At 42.0% G+C, this 20,004-nt stretch overlaps 1 protein-coding gene across 2 annotated transcripts in view; it reads right to left on the reverse strand.

The window, feature by feature from the left end:
• The window catches only part of tpst1 (tyrosylprotein sulfotransferase 1), a 75,657-nt gene that overhangs the window by 36,797 nt on the left and 18,856 nt on the right, over positions 1-20,004 (reverse strand). For both annotated transcript variants that reach the window (XM_049575665.1, XM_049575664.1), the window contains exon 2: positions 11,286-12,321. In XM_049575665.1, the coding sequence (XP_049431622.1) occupies positions 11,286-12,142 (857 nt within the window). In that variant the 5' untranslated portion in view covers positions 12,143-12,321. The remainder of the gene's footprint in view (positions 1-11,285; positions 12,322-20,004) is intronic.

Genomic DNA, 20,004 nt, shown 5'->3' on the forward strand with positions numbered 1-20,004 from the left:
AGTCATTAATTTTTCTAGCTCATATGTTTTTTTAATCTTTAAGACTAATCCAGTTTGGTTAATTCCTGTATAAGAAATTAGAATCAAGGTGACAGGTTGTATAAAAACTTAATTTAGACATTTTTTTTCCTACAGCTACAAATAGTTTCTACACACTTACAAACTATCATTTCTCCAGCAGTTTTTGACAGGTTTAAGGGGTGAATTACGAGCACACTCACACTGATCATCATTTAAAAAGCTCAATTTCTCTCTATTTATGCTCTCAAAAACTTGGTTCACTGTAAACTTTGACTTATGATCTCACTGTTAAGAAGCAGAGAAATAACTTACGCAACATGTTAGTCTGGAGGTTTAGACTGAGTCCCACAGGGATCAGCTGTGAAGTCTGGCAGCTGGTGGCTGCTTGCTCCACTGCCATCTAGCAACTAACAAATGGAGCTGACTGCTAACAGCCACCACTGCAACTAACAAACTCTACAAATCCATTAAACAGCTCTACCATCCACAGTCAGACACAGTGTTTTTGTTGGCTAGCAAAACATCCTGGTGCAGACTATTTACTGGAATTTACCAGCGTGTTGCTCATTTGAGCAACAGGCTCATTGTGGCATTTGAAGATAATTGCAAGCATGGCTGTTCTTGGCTTTCAATGTCTGATAGTACCTCTAACATTGTCGTCACTTCTTGTCTTATCAATTAAAATGAGACATAGATTTTGTCTTAGCTTTTACTATGAAGATGTATTTTTAGCTCATCATTGATTTTCGTCATGGAAAAAAGGCCGTTGCCACAAATTTTCAACACAATTTTTGGTAACAAAATTAACACTGTACTAGAGGTCAATAATAATCATGGCATTCAAAAGTGGCATTTTGGGAATTGCTGAACCTGCACTTGAGTTTGACAATTAAAATCAAAAGCTCATTTTATATTGATTTTTGATTTAGAACTGAAATCATGACACCACTGGTATCTACACATTCCACTCACTATCTTTCCACACACTGGAATGACACAAAGAGGAGTCTCTTTATCAAAGAAAGTCTTCAGCTTAACGCTGGCATGCAAACTGTAGGGTTAGGTATTGGTGCTCATTACCTTTGAGGTATTGACCAAAATGTACTAATATAAAAGCAGTATTGAAACTTCTCCAGTCAAACAATATCTCCATTCCATTCTTTCTATATCTGAATCTAGGAAAAAAATGACTATTTATGGTATTACTGGTCGCAGCCAATCACCACTTGCAGTCTTCCATTTGATACGATGTGTGATTGGCCCACTACCCCAGCAGCTACAGTCTGCGGTGTGGTGAAGTTGAGCACTCTGTATATGATAGAGGTAGCAGTTCAGCTCACCAAGATGCCACCAAAATGTTAGTAAGTATGGCTATACTACACAGCTGTGGGGTCTGGTGGTATTTTACGCAACTAAATGCTTCCATTCATATGACAGGAATCAAATTGAAAATTGAATTTCCCCTCAGGGTGATTAATATAAAAAAAAAATAAATAAAAAAAATAAAAAATGTCAAAAAAAAAGGTATCAAATGAATTACTCTATTGGTATCACCTTAAGGGTACTGGTATTGTTTTAAACAATACCCAGCCCTAGCACAGAAAACATTAACATGAATTTAAAAAAAAAAAAAAACAACTATATGTTTGATTTACAATATGGCCAATTTACAACATATCAGTTGGCTTAATGTTGACAAAGATTATAACTCGTTAAGATTCACATAATCTTGCAATTGGGAAAGTTTTGGAAACAGTTTTTGTGATGAGTTGTTCAGCCATAATTGTGTTTGGCTTGAATGTTACTCCTACAAAGGGCAATGTTTACAGCTGAACTATGAATGAAGGCCAGACACAGATACTTAACATCACAATAACATGAGGCAGACAATCCACAGATATAAATATCCCATCTGTTTGTTTCCTGTCATCAATCTAAAATAATTTGCACCCACACTGCTGAATGAGTGATGCATACACTTCTCTCTTCTTGGCTTTAAATGTGATGTGACAAAAAACCTTTCCACCCATCACATGACCACTTCCCTTCAGGCTGATGCTCTTAATGGCCTCCAGCTTGTCAATTATTCATTGCTGGACCTCCTTTACCCAAGGTGGTGTTCTGTATCACCAACGGCTGATAAGAGGGAATTGGATAGAGACATCAAGATCACAAATAGGATGGAGAGTTAGGGAGGAGGGATGGAATGGCTCCCTGTTCTGGGATAAGTAATGGAGCAAGTCACTCAGCTAGGCGGGCCTCCACTAAATCAAGGTCAGATAATTGATGTTAATGCTAAGACAAGGTCCCGCTCTGGGGCCTGGCTGCCCACTGATTGAGATTTTCATATAGATAGAGACCTGAAGCTGTGGGATGTTGGAGAGTGAAGAGTGCTGGTGGTTGTAGTGGGCACGAGGCATTTTTCTGCCAGGTGTCATGGGGGTTGACTTTAATGCACTGTGGGTAAAGTACTTGAGAGGAGGTGGGGCAAAATGTTTATGATGGTAAAAGGTAGTTGTGCTGCCCCGAAGGCTACTTGTGGCTGGCCTCCTCTTATATCAAATTGTATCAGGACCCATTTAGGGGAGAGGTATGATGTTGGGCCAAAGCCTGTGATAGCAGACATGCAGACTGTGCCACTAAGTAAAAACAACTATAGAACACATACAGCATGGAAACCTTAAAGACTATTTAAGGTTTCCATGCTGTATGTGTTCTATACACACACACACACACACACACACACACACACACACACAGCATGGAAACCTTAAAGACTATTTTCATACAAACACAAAGCGGAAATGCCGTAGCTTAATACGGCTAGGATGATATGATTATCTCCCAATTTGATTGTATCACAATACCTGAATGCCGATTCAATATGTATTACAATTTATATTAGCAAGGAAGTTTTAGTATCTTGGGGTCTTGTTCATAAGTGGCGTCAGCAGTGATGTGGGTGCTGCGGCGGACTGATGATTAAGAGGGAGGGAGCTGAGCCAAAAGGCGAAGCTTTCGATGAACCTTACCTGTCCATCTATGTCCCAACCCTCACCTATGGTCATGAACTTTGGGTAGTGACCAAAAGAATGAGATCGCAGTAGCTGAAATCTGTAGGGTGGCTGGGATCAGCTTTACAGATAGGATGAGGAGCTCAGACATCAAGAGGGAGAGCGGAGTAGAGCCACTACTCCTTTGCATCACAAGGGGCCAGTTGAGGTGGTTCAGGCATCTGATAATGATCTTCCTGGGCGCCTCCTGTTAGAGGTTTTCTGGGCATATGCAACTGGTAGGAGGCCCTGGGGCAGACCCAGGACACACTGGAGGGATTATATATCTTATCTGACCTAGGAACACCTCAGGATCCCCCAGGAGGAATTGGACAGCATTGCTGGGGAGAGAGACGTCTGGTGTACTTTGCTCAACCTGCTGCCCCTGCAACCCAGTCCCTGATAAGTGAATGTAAATGGGTGGATGGATTTTTAAGTATTGCAATTCTACAAGTACTGCGATTTGATATTGTTTGCGATTTGCATTTGTATAGCGCCTTTCTACTCTTCCCAGTACTCAAAGCGCTTTTACACTACATGTCACATTCACCCATTCATACACACATTCATACACTGATGGCTGAGGCTACCATACAAGGCACTACTCACTGAACCACATTCACTCACACAATTTGGAATTCAGTATCCTGTCCAAGGATACTTTGTCAAGAGCTAGGGATCGAACCGCCGATCTTCATATTAGTTGACAACTAGCTTTACCTCCCAAGCCACAACAGATTTTACGATTTATTGCAAGTTTTGTTTACTTGTTTACACTAGACCATGGGAAAAATTTAAAGCATACACTTCTGTAGACTGTATATCAGGAGACATATTTCATAAAACAATCCCCATCTCACATTAGTCAGTCTTTGTGATGTTTATTGCAGCAGCATCATACACTGTATAGAAAGGCAGTAAATTAATTAATAGTTGCTCTTCTGATCTTATCTTTAACACTTTTATTCCAGTGAAGAACTTTGTGACTTTGCTCTGTCAAAGGATTCACAATGGAACAATCCCATTGTGAATCTGTTTTGACCTGGAAATCAATGTTCTATCAAAAAGCATCTTGGACTTAGTCCCTGACTGTGCCTGTTAACAGTGTAGTTTGATGTAGACATGCAGGACAAAGCAGTGTCTCCATGCCTATCAGCAGCTCAGCTCTGAGGGCTCTGGTTAAAGTCCCCATTCATTAATATTTGATGGGGATCAATTTGTGGAGGGGTGACGTGTGCACTAAATGACCACAGACCTGCATCTGGATCCCAAAGAGCTGTTATCACGCTCCCTCCCCGCGCAGACATTTAGTAAATTTTGGCCTATTGCTTGTTTTTCCAATTTCAAGTGTTCTAGGATTCTGTAGTTATGCAAAGAAAAGGTTAAACACACAATCTCTGTTTTATTTAAACATGACCACAGCAGATTTTCCTGTATCTGGACACAACTGATGATGAAAGAATGTTAGGAGAGACAGGCTGTTTTTTTGAGAAACTTGAGGGTCCTTGTCGATGAGTCATAGTAGTCCAGAGTTGTAGAAGCATGGCTAAAGAGCACTTGAGAGTCTCCGTGGTATCTTGGCTTGAAATCACAACCCGGTTGACAGCGACTGAAGAAGAGCTTTTTAAGCTTTTTGAGCTTTTTAAGATGTAAGGATTCACCTAACAGATGGTTGAATATGTATCTGACACAATGAATAAGAGCTGGAGAGCTGATTCCTTCTAAATTTGGGTCATCTTTTTCACAAGCAATCCCTTCCAAATATTGGAGGTCCTGGTTTAAAACTATTCATTTGATAATTCATTGATACAGTATGTCCTTCATTCATTTTCAGTAACCGATTATCTTGTTGGTGGTCACAAGGGGGCTGGAGCCTATCCGTGCTGAGATTGGGCAAGAGGTGGGGTACTGCCTGGACAGGTCACCAGACTATCACAGGGCTGACACATAGACACAGACAACCATTCACGCTCACATTCACACCTACAGGCAATTTAGGGTAACAAATTACCTAGCCTGCATGTCTTTGGACTGTGGGAGGAAGCCAGAAAGAGAGGGCCCATGCTGACATGGGAGGAACGTGCAGGCTCCACGTAGGGGGGGAAACCTTCACCCTGGGTTTGAGCCAGGAACTCTCTTACTGTGAGGCGACAATGCTAACCACGCCACCACCATGCCTCCCTACAGTATATCAGTAAAATTTGAGTTGGAGGATGCAATTCCTGAAATGACGTGACGTAATCAGCTAGAGAGATGACTCCTTACTATGTTGGAGTTTCAAGAACTATAAAAAAACTCAGGCCACTTACAGTTGTCGAGTAGTGGAGCTTCCTGCTTCAGGAAAGATCTTTGGCTAAGTACAGAAACTGGCTTGCAGAGAGAACAACAGACTAGCTAAATTTTGGCCTTTCATCAAGTTACTTTGGAATTAACATTAATTAGTGACAGCTGATATGATCTGTCACCGGCAGTATGTAATTTTTAAGCAGTGAAAAAGACGTTCAATGCTAGCTAAAACAGAGAAGCTGTTACCTGAATGTTTTGTTCACTGCTCTTTGTTAATAATGGAGCAGAATCTTTCTGTGGTCTGAACATTAGGTGTGAGCTCAGCTATAGTAGCTCAAATATACGCTGATGAAAAGGAATGAAATCATACATAATCATGCACAGTTATGCATCTCTTAAACGCCAGGGTTTTACTTAACTTGTGGTGGCAGTAGATCTAGCCATGGTTGCTTTGTCTAACTCATTCTTTGGGGCCTGTCTTTTCCCATGACCTTATCTACAACCATAAAAGTAGGGCATGGTAACTGTTTCCAGGTCAGAGGTCAATATATAAACTCGAAGAAAATTCTCAAGAGATCAGCAACTTGGTATTTGTTTTAAAATTGGTTAAAATGTTTCAACCCACATTAAGGCTCAAATGATCAGATCACTCAGTGTGCTTAAAGATCATTGTAGGGATGTTTAATATACAGGTGTATGACTCAAATTGAGCTCTTCTTTATGAAGTGTGGGCCTCAGGACTGACAAAGGCCTTCCTTCAACCACAACAAGTAGATTTGAGTTCATGTGTCAGCAAATATCAGCACTGCTGTGGAGTCCTTGAGGGAGAATCCCAGTGCAGTGTGACGTCAAAGGAGAGGGGCTTGAAAAAATAACATTCCTCTAAAAGGCTGAATTATTTATCACTGTAGCTGTGTATTGAGGTTAGCTTTTATCATGTCACATGTCAGATCTGATAGTGAATTTTTTTCTTGATACCAGGTTTTTTATGACAAAAACATTACCAACACCTTTTTTTACTAACTAGTATTATAATGCCTACCTTAGAGAGGTAAAAATGACATTTGCGGGGCGTTGGTGGCTTAGTGGACAGAGCAGGCATCCCATATACAAGGCTGTTGCCACAGCGGCCCAGGTTCAACTCCAGCCTGTGGCCCTTTGCTGCATGTCACTCCCTCTCTCTCTCTCCCTCTTTCACACTTAACTGTTCTATCAATTAAAGGCAAAATGGCCACAAAAATATATTTAAAAAAAAAAAAAAAAAAAGAGACATCTGCTCTTGGATACTTGGATCCTGAAAAAAACAGTTTTATAATTATTGTTATTTCTAAATTAATTATCATTATGCAGGCTTACTCTGTGCCTTAAAACACTGTCCCCAATGAAATACTGTAGAAAAAAACTGGCCTGTGACTGAACTTAATTGCTGACCCCTGCTGTACCCTGCTGCCGCTGTTTCCACCTGCAGTTAAACAGATCAAAGTCATGCAACTCAAGAAGGAAAACAGAAGGAAAGAGAAATGAAATGTGTAGCCAATTAGACATTTTAAACTAGAGGAAGGAAATCTACCCTCCCTTTTTACTAAAGAGGAAGTGGGCTGAGATCATAATGAAGTGCAGTAAAGGCAAATGGCATTTAGAGGGAAAACTGCTGAATGGATACAAAGCTTTTCAAGAAATGACATGACTGCTCTCATATGCAGACAGTCACAAAACGTGGCCCAAACATCTCCAGAGGATATGGAGTGTGTTCTGGTGCTACGTGGCAGGAAGAGGGTGGTTGCAAGGAGGGGGGGACGACAGAGGCAAGGAATGGGGTTGCACCCCTTCAGCGTTTCCTCAATGACTTCCAGAGGCCAACCTTCCAAATCACTGAAACCAAAACAACTCTGACACCAGGCAGGGCCATTAGGAAAACCTGCTTACACACTGTAATGCAGACATAATCTCATGTGTTCACTAATGACTAGGTTCCTCACTGTGTGCAGCCTTAGAATGTTGAATTTCCAAAAGAAATGTAATGATGGAAAGTCTGGAGGCTTTGTGAAATCATGGGAAGGAGAAACTCCAAGGCCAGAGATGCATGCTTATTTTTAAGGCCTGTAGGAAGTGAGATTAAATACAAAGTGATATCTATGACTTGACAAACCACTACCATCATGTCTTTTTTCTTCAGGTTAAAAGCAGATCCATACTTTCTCTGCCTTCCAGGCCAAGTAGTTAAAAATTAAGTAGACGTGGGCATGTCCTGGCTCATTTCTATTGCACTGTGAATGTGAAATATGGCAGGCCCAGCTCACCACGTTGAGCTTGTGAGGCTGGTGAAAATCACGTCCTACAACAGCAAGTATTTACTCAACCACCATTACATCAGCAATGAGCTATTCAATAAATCTGCAGCTGTGGAGGAAGCATCTAGTTAAAATGAAGTCTCTGTAGAAATTGTTGTTCATTATCAGCTTTGACAGGGATATATTTGTTATCATGGAGATAGCAGGCAGCTTCCTGAAACCAAAATGTCAAAGAACCTCTGACTAAAAAGAATGTAAACAGAATCACCTCATGACACAGTGGTGGATGGTGATTCAGTGTCTCCAAGAAACCACTTCGAAGTGTTGGAAGTTCCTAAATGACCCTCAAGCTTAGCTTAAACATACACTGTTTAAGACAAGGGGTTATTGACCCCAATTTTACAAGGTAGTGAACTCAACCCTAACGCAACAAATAAAGGACAACAAGACAATGATGGTGTTTCTCAGTTTCAGGGAAATGCTTAAAGAGAAAACCTATTCTTGAAAGGCATCACAAGGACCTATGTTGTAATTACTCTAAAATTAAAGAGTTGTGTCTGGATGTAACAGCATGGACAAGTCTCTCCCAGAGCTACAAAGACAGATCAAAGACACAGTGACAATAGCCAGACTGATGTCTTACTCTATGGCAACAATTACTGCAATTACAATATAAACAATGAAATGTAAAAGTTCAACTAAACTCGACCATGTCGGTCTACAGAGTCCATCTAATTAAACAGGGCCACTGATGGTTCACTGTCTTTCTTGTACATCCTATTTTTCCCTATAAGATATAAATTATTTCCAAAACACAAGACATGGTGAGGATCTACTGGCATCCCTGCTTGATGTTTCACCTTCAAATAATGAGTTAGGCATGTTGATGGTTAACCATAAATTTGTTAATAGCAGAGAATATTTTTGACCGGTTATGCATGTCAGTCTACAGACCTTGTAATTGCATTGCTAGGCAACAGCTTTGGTCTATGTTTACTTCCTGTCAACTGGTGTCATCCACATACACTGCAAAGCATTCCAACAGGAAATACAAAGGGAAACATTCAAATTGTTTATATGGTCAAGTCTGAAACAGTCTATAGGTTAATTTTGCTGCTCTTTAGTTTACTGCACTGCGCACCACCTGGGTCTGGTGGAAGATATCTAGTAGAGGTGCAACGATCCATCATTCTGGATCAATATTTTGAAATTGTGTGTCACCATCAAACAGCAGCTAGCAGATGGCAAGCAACCAGGAGAAGACAATGAGGATTAAGATATGTAGTGACGAAAAAAAATCAGCAATGTCCAAATATTTTTGATTTTGGAGAAAATAAGGTTCAACAGACAAAGCAAATGCTGCATGTAAACAATGCTGTTAAGAGATAAAACAAGACGCTCCACTGACTTCTCACTACAGCAACATTAGCTGCTCTGTTTCTAAAATATTTTGCTGAAAAAATTGCATGCAGGCTGAAATTCAAAAATGGTGTTCTGTTGGGAAGTGAAGTGACTTAAACCAACTGTGAGTAAGAAAATAACAATGTTATATGTAATTTGTTAACTTGTGAGTAGAGGAAAAAATGTCAGCTAGCCGCTGGGCTAATTTATACAATGTAAACATGCATTTATAAGCTAATAATGGGTGACTAGCAAAAAACAACTGTTTTGTCTATGAACCTTGACACTTAGTACTGAGCTGAATTTGATACTTTTGTTAAATAATCTTGTTGTTAATCCATGTTGGAGAAGTCTGCCAGTAGGGCGTTGAGCCAGATAACCCTGACGTTTCATGAAAAAGATGATGGTTTTCATAAAAAAAAAAAAAAAAAAAAACTACTAGAAAGGACTTTCTGACAGAAAGACCTAAACTAACTGTGTTAGTGGAGTCAATTTAAAGTAAACGTTACTGCACTCATTATTTATATGTGTTTTTTTTTTACCTTTTATGGCCAAAAGTAAAAAAAAAAAAAAAGGGGTGGCAGCTTCTTTTTTTAACAGATTGTGTTGTCTCTTATCAATCGCAGGCCCCTGAATCACATAAAATCAAAATCATATTGTGGCAGACTTTGTAATATCAGTAAATATCGTATTGTTGTCCAAATAATCAATATAATATTGTATCATGATGAAACTGGTGATTTACATCGCTACGAGTTAGCACCATTGCTTATTCAGCGATCACCTCTAGTAACACTGTCCAATCCTAACGCCATTGCTATGGAAACATTATGCCAACCCTGAGTTGACCCCCAGGTTGCCATGGTGAGTAAATGGCTCAATTTTGAGCTGCAAACCCCCTTTAGCACTAGTAACTATGTTATAACTATGAGCTCTGTTAGCATCGTTTGCAGAGTGAGGATGGCTAGTGATGCTAACAAAGTTCAGGGTTTCCCACAGATTAATTTATCTGTGGCAGCATGCCAAAATAACAACATCTGCTGCCTTGTACTTATTTTCTATTTTTGGAACTAGACCATTCATTAGGAGCACTACTGGAATATATTTACCATTTAGTTATTCATTGCACCACACTCTCGGAGCGCCTTGGATGTACTCTGTGCACAGACAGAGCATCAGTCACCAGAACTCCCTGAAGGTAAAAACGGAGGGTGGCCACCATGTTTCCAGCAGTTATCTTCAAACGAGCGGCACTGCTAGTTAGCTCCCACCTGACCTGGGTAGAGTGCAGTGAGGAGCAGCCAAGGCTAACGGCGGATTTCCACTGGATGCGTGTCCGTTGCGGAACGGCAGCGCTGGTTATCCGCTGCGTGCTCCGCCGTCCGTGAATACCCACCGGCTGTGTTTGCTGTACGGAACGGTGCAGCTCCGCTGGAAGACATCTCGGTGCACTGCCATGATTAATATCTCCTCGTCCATGGTGTCAACGGGGTGAAATGACGTCTGAAAACCTCTGATCTGTTGACTTCAGACCTGCCTCTGCCCATTATGTAGTTTTCATGGTGTAGTGCAGGGAAATATGATCCGCCGTGAACACTGTATTTTATTTTGAAAATTAACCGGATGTTTAACTTTGTTTCTGTGCACGACTTCCTGTCCCGCACGATCTGCTCTGTGCTGAATTGCTGCCTTGTGCTCCGGCGTCCGGCAAAAATAGAAGTCTTGCGTATCTGTTGCGGAGGGCTCCGGAGTGCCGGAGCTGAGACGGAGCCGGAACGTAGCACAGCCGCAGCCGGTGGAAACACACACATTGACTAGAATGGAATCCTATCGGCTCCTCTGCCGTGCCAGAGCGGAGGCGCAACCAACACGCATCTGGTGGGAACAGGCCGTAACATCAGCTAGCCAGTGGAGACCAGAGGGTGGGCAGTGGGCACTATATTTCCATATGTTATTAGGGCTAGATGGCAGTTTGTCAACAGAAAATAAAATAAGAGGCAAGACATCACAAAACATTCAAATCTTACCACCAGTAAATGAACAGCGCTTTGAAATGTAGTGCTTAAGCTGATTGAAATTAACCAATTAGTTACCTGGTAATAGGTGTTGAGCTATCAAAAGAAAATTAACTGAAACTGACATCGCTAGTATCAGTGCAGAACAAAGGGTCAGGACTGGGGGTTTGGGCTAGGGAAAGAAAAAAGGAAATGCAGGAGGTGTCAGCATTACTCACTTGGAAAGAGACACTCCCCCAGCTTTCCCAATGAGCTCCTCATGGTGGAGGACGGCATCATTCCAAGGAACGTCAAGGAACTTCAGCAGTGTCTTCATCCACTTTTCAGGATGAAGGACCAACTGTTCGTAGTGCACAGGTAGGCATTTATCCGCTGCCTCCAGGCACTGAGTGTACATGGTCTCTATGGCCCGATTCCACTTGGTCAGGCAGTCCCGGTAGCTGCCCAGGTCAAAGCCGGCAATGGTTACCTTCCGTGAGATCATGGAGTGGACTGAAGCCCGGCCATCACGAATCATGAGTACAAACTTGGCACGGGGAAAGATCTTGGCCAGGTAGGAAAGCGACTTCAAAGCAAAAGGGTCCTTGTTGCAGAGAAAGTTGGCAGGTTCTCCATGTTTGACAATAATTTCCAGCAGGAAGGCCTGCATGGCGGCGTCCAGCACCTCATCTGTCACACCAGCCTCATCCAGGCGCATCTTCTCTCGCCCCGAGCGGCTCCACATCTGCTTCATGGCCAAAATACGAGGGATGACGCGGGTTTCCTCACCACAGCGCACCTCAGGGTGGGCATCCAGCATGGCTCTCATTAGCGTGGTCCCACTACGGGGCACTCCACCGATGAAGATGAGTGGCATGTCTTTGTTGTAAACAAATGGTGTGCTGAGGTTCTGGCCTGTCCGTAGGGTGGTCCTCATGCTGCCTCCTAGCGCTGATAGAGGCAGGATCCCGCCTGGCTGGCTTCGCTCTTCAATGCGATGGTGGCACTCCATAGCATGGCGGCCCAGGTAGAAGACCGTGACTGAGCTGATGACCAGACAGGCCACCAGCAAGTTCTGTTTCAGCTTGCCAATCATGTTGCACGCCACAGACGGGAGAGGACAATATCACCACAGGGGCAATTTAGGGGGAGGGACAGGAAAAAGGAACTGAAGGGTAATCAAGGTCCCCACCCTTTATGGTTGTCTGCTGGGAACCGGGCATGGATCAAGCTCCCTTGTGCACAGCAGGCGTTGAGTCCCCAGCTCCATGAGGCCTGGATTGTGGCACAAAACAGAAAAGACAGTTAGTTCTGATTATACACCAGGGCAACATTCATCAAACAATCTTACCAACAACACCTAATCAAAAGAACCACTTCATGTCCCAGATTAAAGAATAAATCATATGACAGATGTCAGGCACCAAGACACTCCACTGTCATTATTGCATGCACATCAAACGAATCTGAGAACAAATTTACAGAGGAGAAATTTGTCAAGCAGAGTGATCACCACATTCTCTTTATTTGACAGGCCTTTTGAACTCAGGCCAACATTACTGTGCAATTTCACTTTGCAGAGAGCCTTGAATTACTAAGTTGACACAGAACTGCTTCAAACACAATTATGACAATGGCGTTTACCACCAGAAAAACTAATGAACCCTGTCCCCCAGATGTTTTATGGAGAGTTATTTGTAAGAATCTGATGCTCACTGAAAGATCAATGACTAAGACTCTGCTGACAAGAGACCAAGAATGTAGAAGAACAAATCTGTGCATTTAACCAAAAATAGCTTTTTCGTTTTTACCCTGCTAGACATCGCTCAGGCTTTGATTCTCAGGTAGTGCATACATCATCTGTGACATTTAGCCTTCAGCATCTAAGTTTAACACAGGCATGCACACAAACCCACTCTGCAGATAGGGTGATGTGTACTTGCACACAACAGGAACACACACACAGACATTTCCCGCACATAAATTCTACACACCGCAGTGGGCTGGCTGACAGCTTTTCCTCTGCTGTTGTTAAGTAAAAGCTGCAGGCTTACTACAACTTATTTGTTAAAGGGTTTTCTCTGTGCTGGCCCTGCAGCCACAGTCACTCTCCTGAACAAACGACCTGGCTAGGAGAGGAGGAGGGTGAGGGCATGCCACAGCAGGTCAGTGCACAGGAGTGCTTCGCTTACAAATGACATTCAGTCGGTTTTTAGGTTAACCTGACCTGAATGAAAAATGTTGGGAAAAGTGGTGGATGGTAAGTAATCTACCATCTTATTACCTCTGGCCTTTAGCCATGAGACATCCAATTAAAATATTTTAGCTGAAACACACCTAGACGCCAAAGCACATGGCTAAGCAATCAGAGTCAATATGCTAACATGCATCTCAGTAGCTGGGTGCCAGTGGGCCTTCTGCACCATGTATTTCTGTATTAAGGGTAAAAAAATAAAGAAACCTGATTTCCCAAGCTACAGTTTCTCTGGAATGTCTGCAAAAAACAACTTCGTTTTTCAGCATCTGTATAAATAGGGTTTCAAAGCAACTCCGAGACAACAAGGACCGGAAAGGAGAGATAGTTACAAGCAGGGATGCATCCTCATATTCAGAGGTCTAAAAAAGTTAATTTCCACTGCTGAACAACTGATTAATTAAAAAGAAAAGCTACATGCTGTATTACTAGACAGACAAAGAATAAACAGACATGCTAGCAGCTCTGAGAAGCTGTACTTAGGCATTGTGGTATTTTGAGCTAAATGCTAGTGTCGGTATGCAATCGTGGTCACAGTCTCGAAACCCATTGGCTATCTGTGAGAGTACAATGAGCTTCTGAATGTAATAGCCAGTAGTGCAGGAGTTATGGTGTCGCCAGCGGATATCTGGCCCAAGACTTCTTCCATGCACGGGTCAATTCCGCTTAAGAATACAAATAAATTTAAAAGAGGCTACTATGAAGATAAATCATCATCAAACAATAGCTGATGGGCTTCAAGACTACATTTCAGCCAATGCATTCCACCTTCCCATGCACCGTTTACGTGCGCCCCCTGACAGCAGGCTTGGACCCCCCTGTGCCCCCCCCCCCCCCAGAAAGAAGAGACTACGGAATTAATAAATATATAGATTTTTTGCGATAATTTGACCCTGATGAGAGATGCGGAACCAAAGTTTGGTTCAATTTTCCAGTTGGATCCGATAGAGCGATACACCGCTGGTGGCGGGCTTAAGTGTAGAAAGCGGACTCCGAACCACCTGCACGGAGCGAAGGAAAATGTAGCCAAACTACTGAGGAGAATTAAAGGTAAGTAACTTTTTTGTAATTTGTGTAACAGTGACAGGGTAAGATGTTTGGCTGGGAAATGTTCCTACCGAGTAAACTAAGTAGTAAACAAATTGCAGCCACCATACAACAATTTGCTTGAATGTATATATATATATATATATAGATATATATATATATCTATATATATATATATATATACAGTACAGGCCAAAAGTTTGGACACACCTTCTCATTCAATGCGTTTTCTTTATTTTCATGACTATTTACATTGTAGATTCTCACTGAAGGCATCAAAACTATGAATGAACACATGTGGAGTTATGTACTTAACAAAAAAAGGTGAAATAACTGAAATAACACCTGAAATGGTTTCCACTTCACAGGTGTGCCTTATCAGGGTTAATTAGTGGAATTTCTTGCTTTATCAATGGGGTTGGGACCATCAGTTGTGTTGTGCAGAAGTCAGGTTAATACACAGCCGACAGCCTTATTGGACAACTGTTAAAATTCATATTATGGCAAGAACCAATCAGCTAACTAAAGAAAAACGAGTGGCCATCATTACTTTAAGAAATGAAGGTCAGTCAGTCTGGAAAATTGCAAAAACTTTAAATGTGTCCCCAAGTGGAGTCGCAAAAACCATCAAGCGCTACAACGAAACTGGCACACATGAGGACCGACCCGGGAAAGGAAGACCAAGAGTCACCTCTGCCTCTGAGGATAACTTCATCCGAGTCACCAGCCTCAGAAATCGCAAGTTAACAGCAGCTCAGATCAGAGACCAGATGAATGCCACACAGAGTTCTAGCAGCAGACCCATCTCTAGAACAACTGTTAAGAGGAGACTGCGCGAATCAGGCCTTCATGGTCAAATAGCTGCTAGGAAACCACTGCTAAGGAGAGGCAACAAGCAGAAGAGATTTGTTTGGGCCAAGAAACACAAGGAATGGACATTAGACCAGTGGAAATCTGTGCTTTGGTCTGATGAGTCCAAATTTGAGATCTTTGGTTCCAACCGCCGTGTCTTTGTGAGACGCAGAAAAGGTGAACGGATGGATTCCACATGCCTGGTTCCCACTGTGAAGCATGGAGGAGGAGGTGTGATGGTGTGGGGGTGTTTTGCTGGTGACACTGTTGGGGATTTATTCAAAATTGAAGGCACACTGAACCAGCATAGCTACCACAGCATCCTGCAGCGACATGCCATCCCATCCGGTTTGCGTTTAGTTGGATCATTTATTTTTCAACAGGACAATGACCCCAAACACACCTCCAGGCTGTGTAAGGGCTATTTGACCAAGAAGGAGAGTGATGGAGTGCTGCGGCAGATAACCTGGCCTCCACAGTCACCGGACCTGAACCCAATGGAGATGGTTTGGGGTGAGCTGGACCGCAGAGTGAAGGCAAAGGGGCCAACAAGTGCTAAACACCTCTGGGAACTCCTTCAAGACTGTTCGAAAACATTTCAGGTGACTACCTCTTGAAGCTCATGGAGAGAATGCCAAGAGTGTGCAAAGCAGTAATCAGAGCAAAGGGTGACTATTTTGAAGAAACTAGAATATAAAACATGTTTTCAGTTATTTCACCTTTTTTTGTTGAGTACATAACTCCACATGTGTTCATTCATAGTTTTGATGCCTTCAGTGAGAATCTACAATGTAAATAGTCATGAAAATAAAGAAAACGCATTGAATGAGAAGGTGTGTCCAAACTTTTGGCCTGTACTGTATATATATATATATATATATATATATATACATACATATTAACCGGATATTCCGGTAGACCGTTTTTTTTTTTACAACAATGACTGGAAAATCTGAAGGCCATCGGTCATTTTGACTGGTTGCAATTACCACCCCTGCCCACATGGCAGTGGAGTGCACAGCCAGTGGCTGCCGTTTTCACACTGCAGAGAAAAAGTCACTCATCTGCTTCATGTAGTGTTGTTGAGCCCTGGACACACCGGACGTGTAGTGCCGCGGAAGCTGACTGTCCACACAGGCAGCGCATTTCTCCTGGGCTCTCCACGCCGGTTAAACATCGACTCCACTCATCTGTTCCTGTCAGTACTCGTTTTTTCACTTCAACAGGTCATTTTAAACATGGGTAAGTCCATATTTTAATCGTTTTTTTATAATGTAATAAGTTAATTACAATCTGTCATTGCATATCCATGTATTGAGCGTGTTGGATAAACACTGGGCATATTGTTATTGACCATTTTATTTATGTAGTTATGTCTGTAGGCTCGGTGACACAAAATTAAAATTGTAATGAAGTGATTAGGGTATTGAAAAATGTGTTTGGTTATGCACTGTTGTGTTATTTTAAATTATAAACACGGTATTTTACTGCTCGCGTGAAAAATAGACCAGACGCTGAACTGAAGCGCTGCCTCCGTGGGCGCTCCGCTCTGCTCAGCAGCCTGTGTGGACAGTCAGATAGGTTAACATGGGCGCCGATTGAAAACTGCCTCCGCTGCTGGGCGCTGCACTTCGGTTCCGCGTCTGGTGTGTCCAGAATGGCACGGGTATGTGGACGTCTGTTCATCTTTTCGTTCATGACCTTATTAATGCACACTTTATAACTTGCTTGTGGGATTTATTAAACAAACGAATGAAAACTAAATATCTTTGAATATCTTAAAGGAAAATTAAAATGAGCGGTAAAAATAGATTATGACCGGATTTTTATGACCCTGTTGGACCGGCGACGTAAATGTCTAGTTCAACGTCTGAGATATATATGTATATATATATATATATATATATATATATATATATATATATATATATATATATATATAAATATAATACTGTTCCATATTGTCACTGAAACAGGTAACATTAACTGAGTGATATATTTTCAGCATAGTAGTTATATTGTTTGAAATATTGTAACTGAAAAAATATTGTATCCGACACAAGTGACTGTAACTGAGTTGTTTTAAATTCTACAGTAAAATCTGAAATACTTGAATACTTTTTCTCACATAGAATGTGCCTCTCTAACAAAGCAACTGGCCCCAGCCTGACCCCCTCTCTGAAATTGGTCTAGAACTGACACTGGTGTCGTGATCAAAAACAGCCTGGGATAAAATTCTGACAGTGGAATTTTAGATATTGGCTTCTCAAAAGGATTTCACCAAAAATCTTAGAACACCACTAGGCATGGTCTGGAGCCATTCTTGGTGAGGTTTGTGAGACCCCCACATGTTCCTGTCAGTTTCAGGTGCTCCAGGTCCTAACTGTGAGATGTTCCAGATGCATGTTTAGTTGGAGCACTCAAGCCATTGCACACAAGTCCACAGTTATAAAAACACCCTGAATCACTTGTATGTGTATCAATACTTGTGTCCACTCCACCATTCATTAGACCTGTCAATGCAAAGAACTGCAAAGAAGTGCAGTTTTGCAGACTGTGTTGCATCTGCAACCAGAAGAGATGTCACTATGCATGGCTGATACACGCTCCTGGCACACACTGGTTTTTTATAGTGCCTGTTTATACATCTGGCCCCTGAGGCAGCTGTCCACTGCTCCTAAACAGGATGGGTCAAATTCACAGAATATATTTCCCCCCTCAAAGTCTAATAAAGAAAAGCTTTGCTTATATGGTCTACAATGAAATGTTTTAGCCTCACAATCCAGTTACCTTATTAACTCGCTGTCTGTTTACACACGTTCCACGTCATCATAAGCATGATGGTTAACAGGCTCTGTCAGCATTGTTCTGCAGCAGTGCCACGGCAGGGACTCTGGCATCACTATGTGACAGGCTGCTGCTCATCAGAGCAGAGCAATGAACCCAGTGCAGCCGACTCCCCCTTCGTGTTATTTAAGGGGCTGTTTGGATGAATATTCGTCTGGGCAGAGCACAACAGAATGACGCAAGACACTGTCATCGTCTTTGTTCTAACTCATGAAGTTTTAATTAAGGACTTTGTTCCTTTCCAGAAAATACATAACTGCTGAATACCATTTAATGTCCTGGGAGTATGTGAAAGTCTGAGGATACATGAAGATCCCAAGGTCCTAAAATACAGCTATGTTTAGAAATGTTTTTTGGAGTAGTCTACATGTTTGGCAGAAAATGTCGACTGCTGACGAAGGCACAAATCAACAATTTCCATCTGTGCCCAACCCTGACAAAACCACATACTGGCTTAAACTCTACACTTGAAGACAGGAGTAGAAATGAATAAGACATTGCTGACTCACCCTCCAAATATGTGAGGACTGCAAGTTTGGATGATACCAAAGACAGAAAGGGACTATCTAAATGTCAAAAAGCTATTACATCCATCACTATCTTTATCATGGTAAGCCAATGTGCGAATTCAATTATCTAAATCCTAGTCATGAGGTTATTCCCTCCCCAACAAAAATATATGCTTGGATAATCAATGAGATCTTTAGAAATTTCTGGCAAAAACTTTTCGCTGTTGGCAGGTCAGTTCCCAAAATACTGGTTGACCTGTGTAAACTGTAGAGCCTTTTCTCTGAAAAGAGACTTGGTATTAAATCTCAGGGACTATACACAACCAGAATGATATGGGGATTCTTGTTGTCATTTTTCCTGACTGCTATATCTTAGCAGAAATCCTGAGAGCATACATTAAGCCTGATGACTCAAGCCTAATGAAATTTTCTCCCCAAGTAGATCACTGTCTGCGCATGCTGATAGGCTTAGCCAGATTTATGAAGCTACAGGTTACACTGTAGTGTTTCTACATTCTCAGCCAAAAACTAATTTGATTTTTGAGCTTTAGCTACGTTCATGACAGCGCTTAAAGCTTTATTACAGTTTTCCCAAATCCGATCTTTCTGCCTAGATTGTTCACATTCATGTTTGAAGTGACCCATATTTGACATCAGTGTGACCGAATCTCTGCATTTTAATTAGTCACGTGCTTCTGTTTGAGACAGTGTGTAGCATATTTTCAGGGAAATGGCCCTTTGGAAGTATTTGTTTCCAGGATAATGGGCTGTAGTCTAAATGAGCTTTTGCTGGAAGGTCTGTGGAGACAGCAGTGTGGATGCGGCCGGGAGAGGAATAAGGAGTGTTGGGGCTGTGATGTGGAGGGTTTCATGAAGGAACAGTTCTTCCAAAATATAGTTAGTCCAGGGCTACATTCTGTTATCTCTATCAGCGCCTCAGGACAACGCTATAGTAGGATGTAGGCGAGCTGTTCCCATTAAAAAGCGTCTTCCAGTCAGGCTTCATCGGCTGATGACTGGGGCAGCCTACCGCAGCAGTAGTATGGCTACAGCAGCCTTCTGTAGTTTCAATGGACCACATCATCACTACGGTGACTTATCTGCACCTGCGCAGTTAAGTATAGTGTGAAAAAACATGCATATATAGGAAAAACACCAATGAATTCTTATATGACCGTTCTCACAGTGGTGAGATTGCCAGTGATCAGATATGAGTTTAGGACGGCATATGAAAGTGGCCCAGACCTGACTAGAGAAAATCTGATTTGGGCCACATTTGCTTGTTATTTTATTTTTTTGTGGGCTTTTTGCCTTTAATGACAGGACAGTGAGTGAAAGGAGGAGACAAAGAGAGAGTGGGGACTGATATGCAGCAAAGGGCCGCGAGCCGGATTCAAGCTTGCGGTCGCTGCAGCGAGGCGATGCCTCTGTACATGGGGCACTGGCACT

Source organism: Epinephelus fuscoguttatus, linkage group LG5 (genome assembly GCF_011397635.1).
Source record: "Epinephelus fuscoguttatus linkage group LG5, E.fuscoguttatus.final_Chr_v1".
Classification (NCBI taxonomy): Eukaryota; Metazoa; Chordata; class Actinopteri; order Perciformes; family Serranidae; genus Epinephelus; species Epinephelus fuscoguttatus.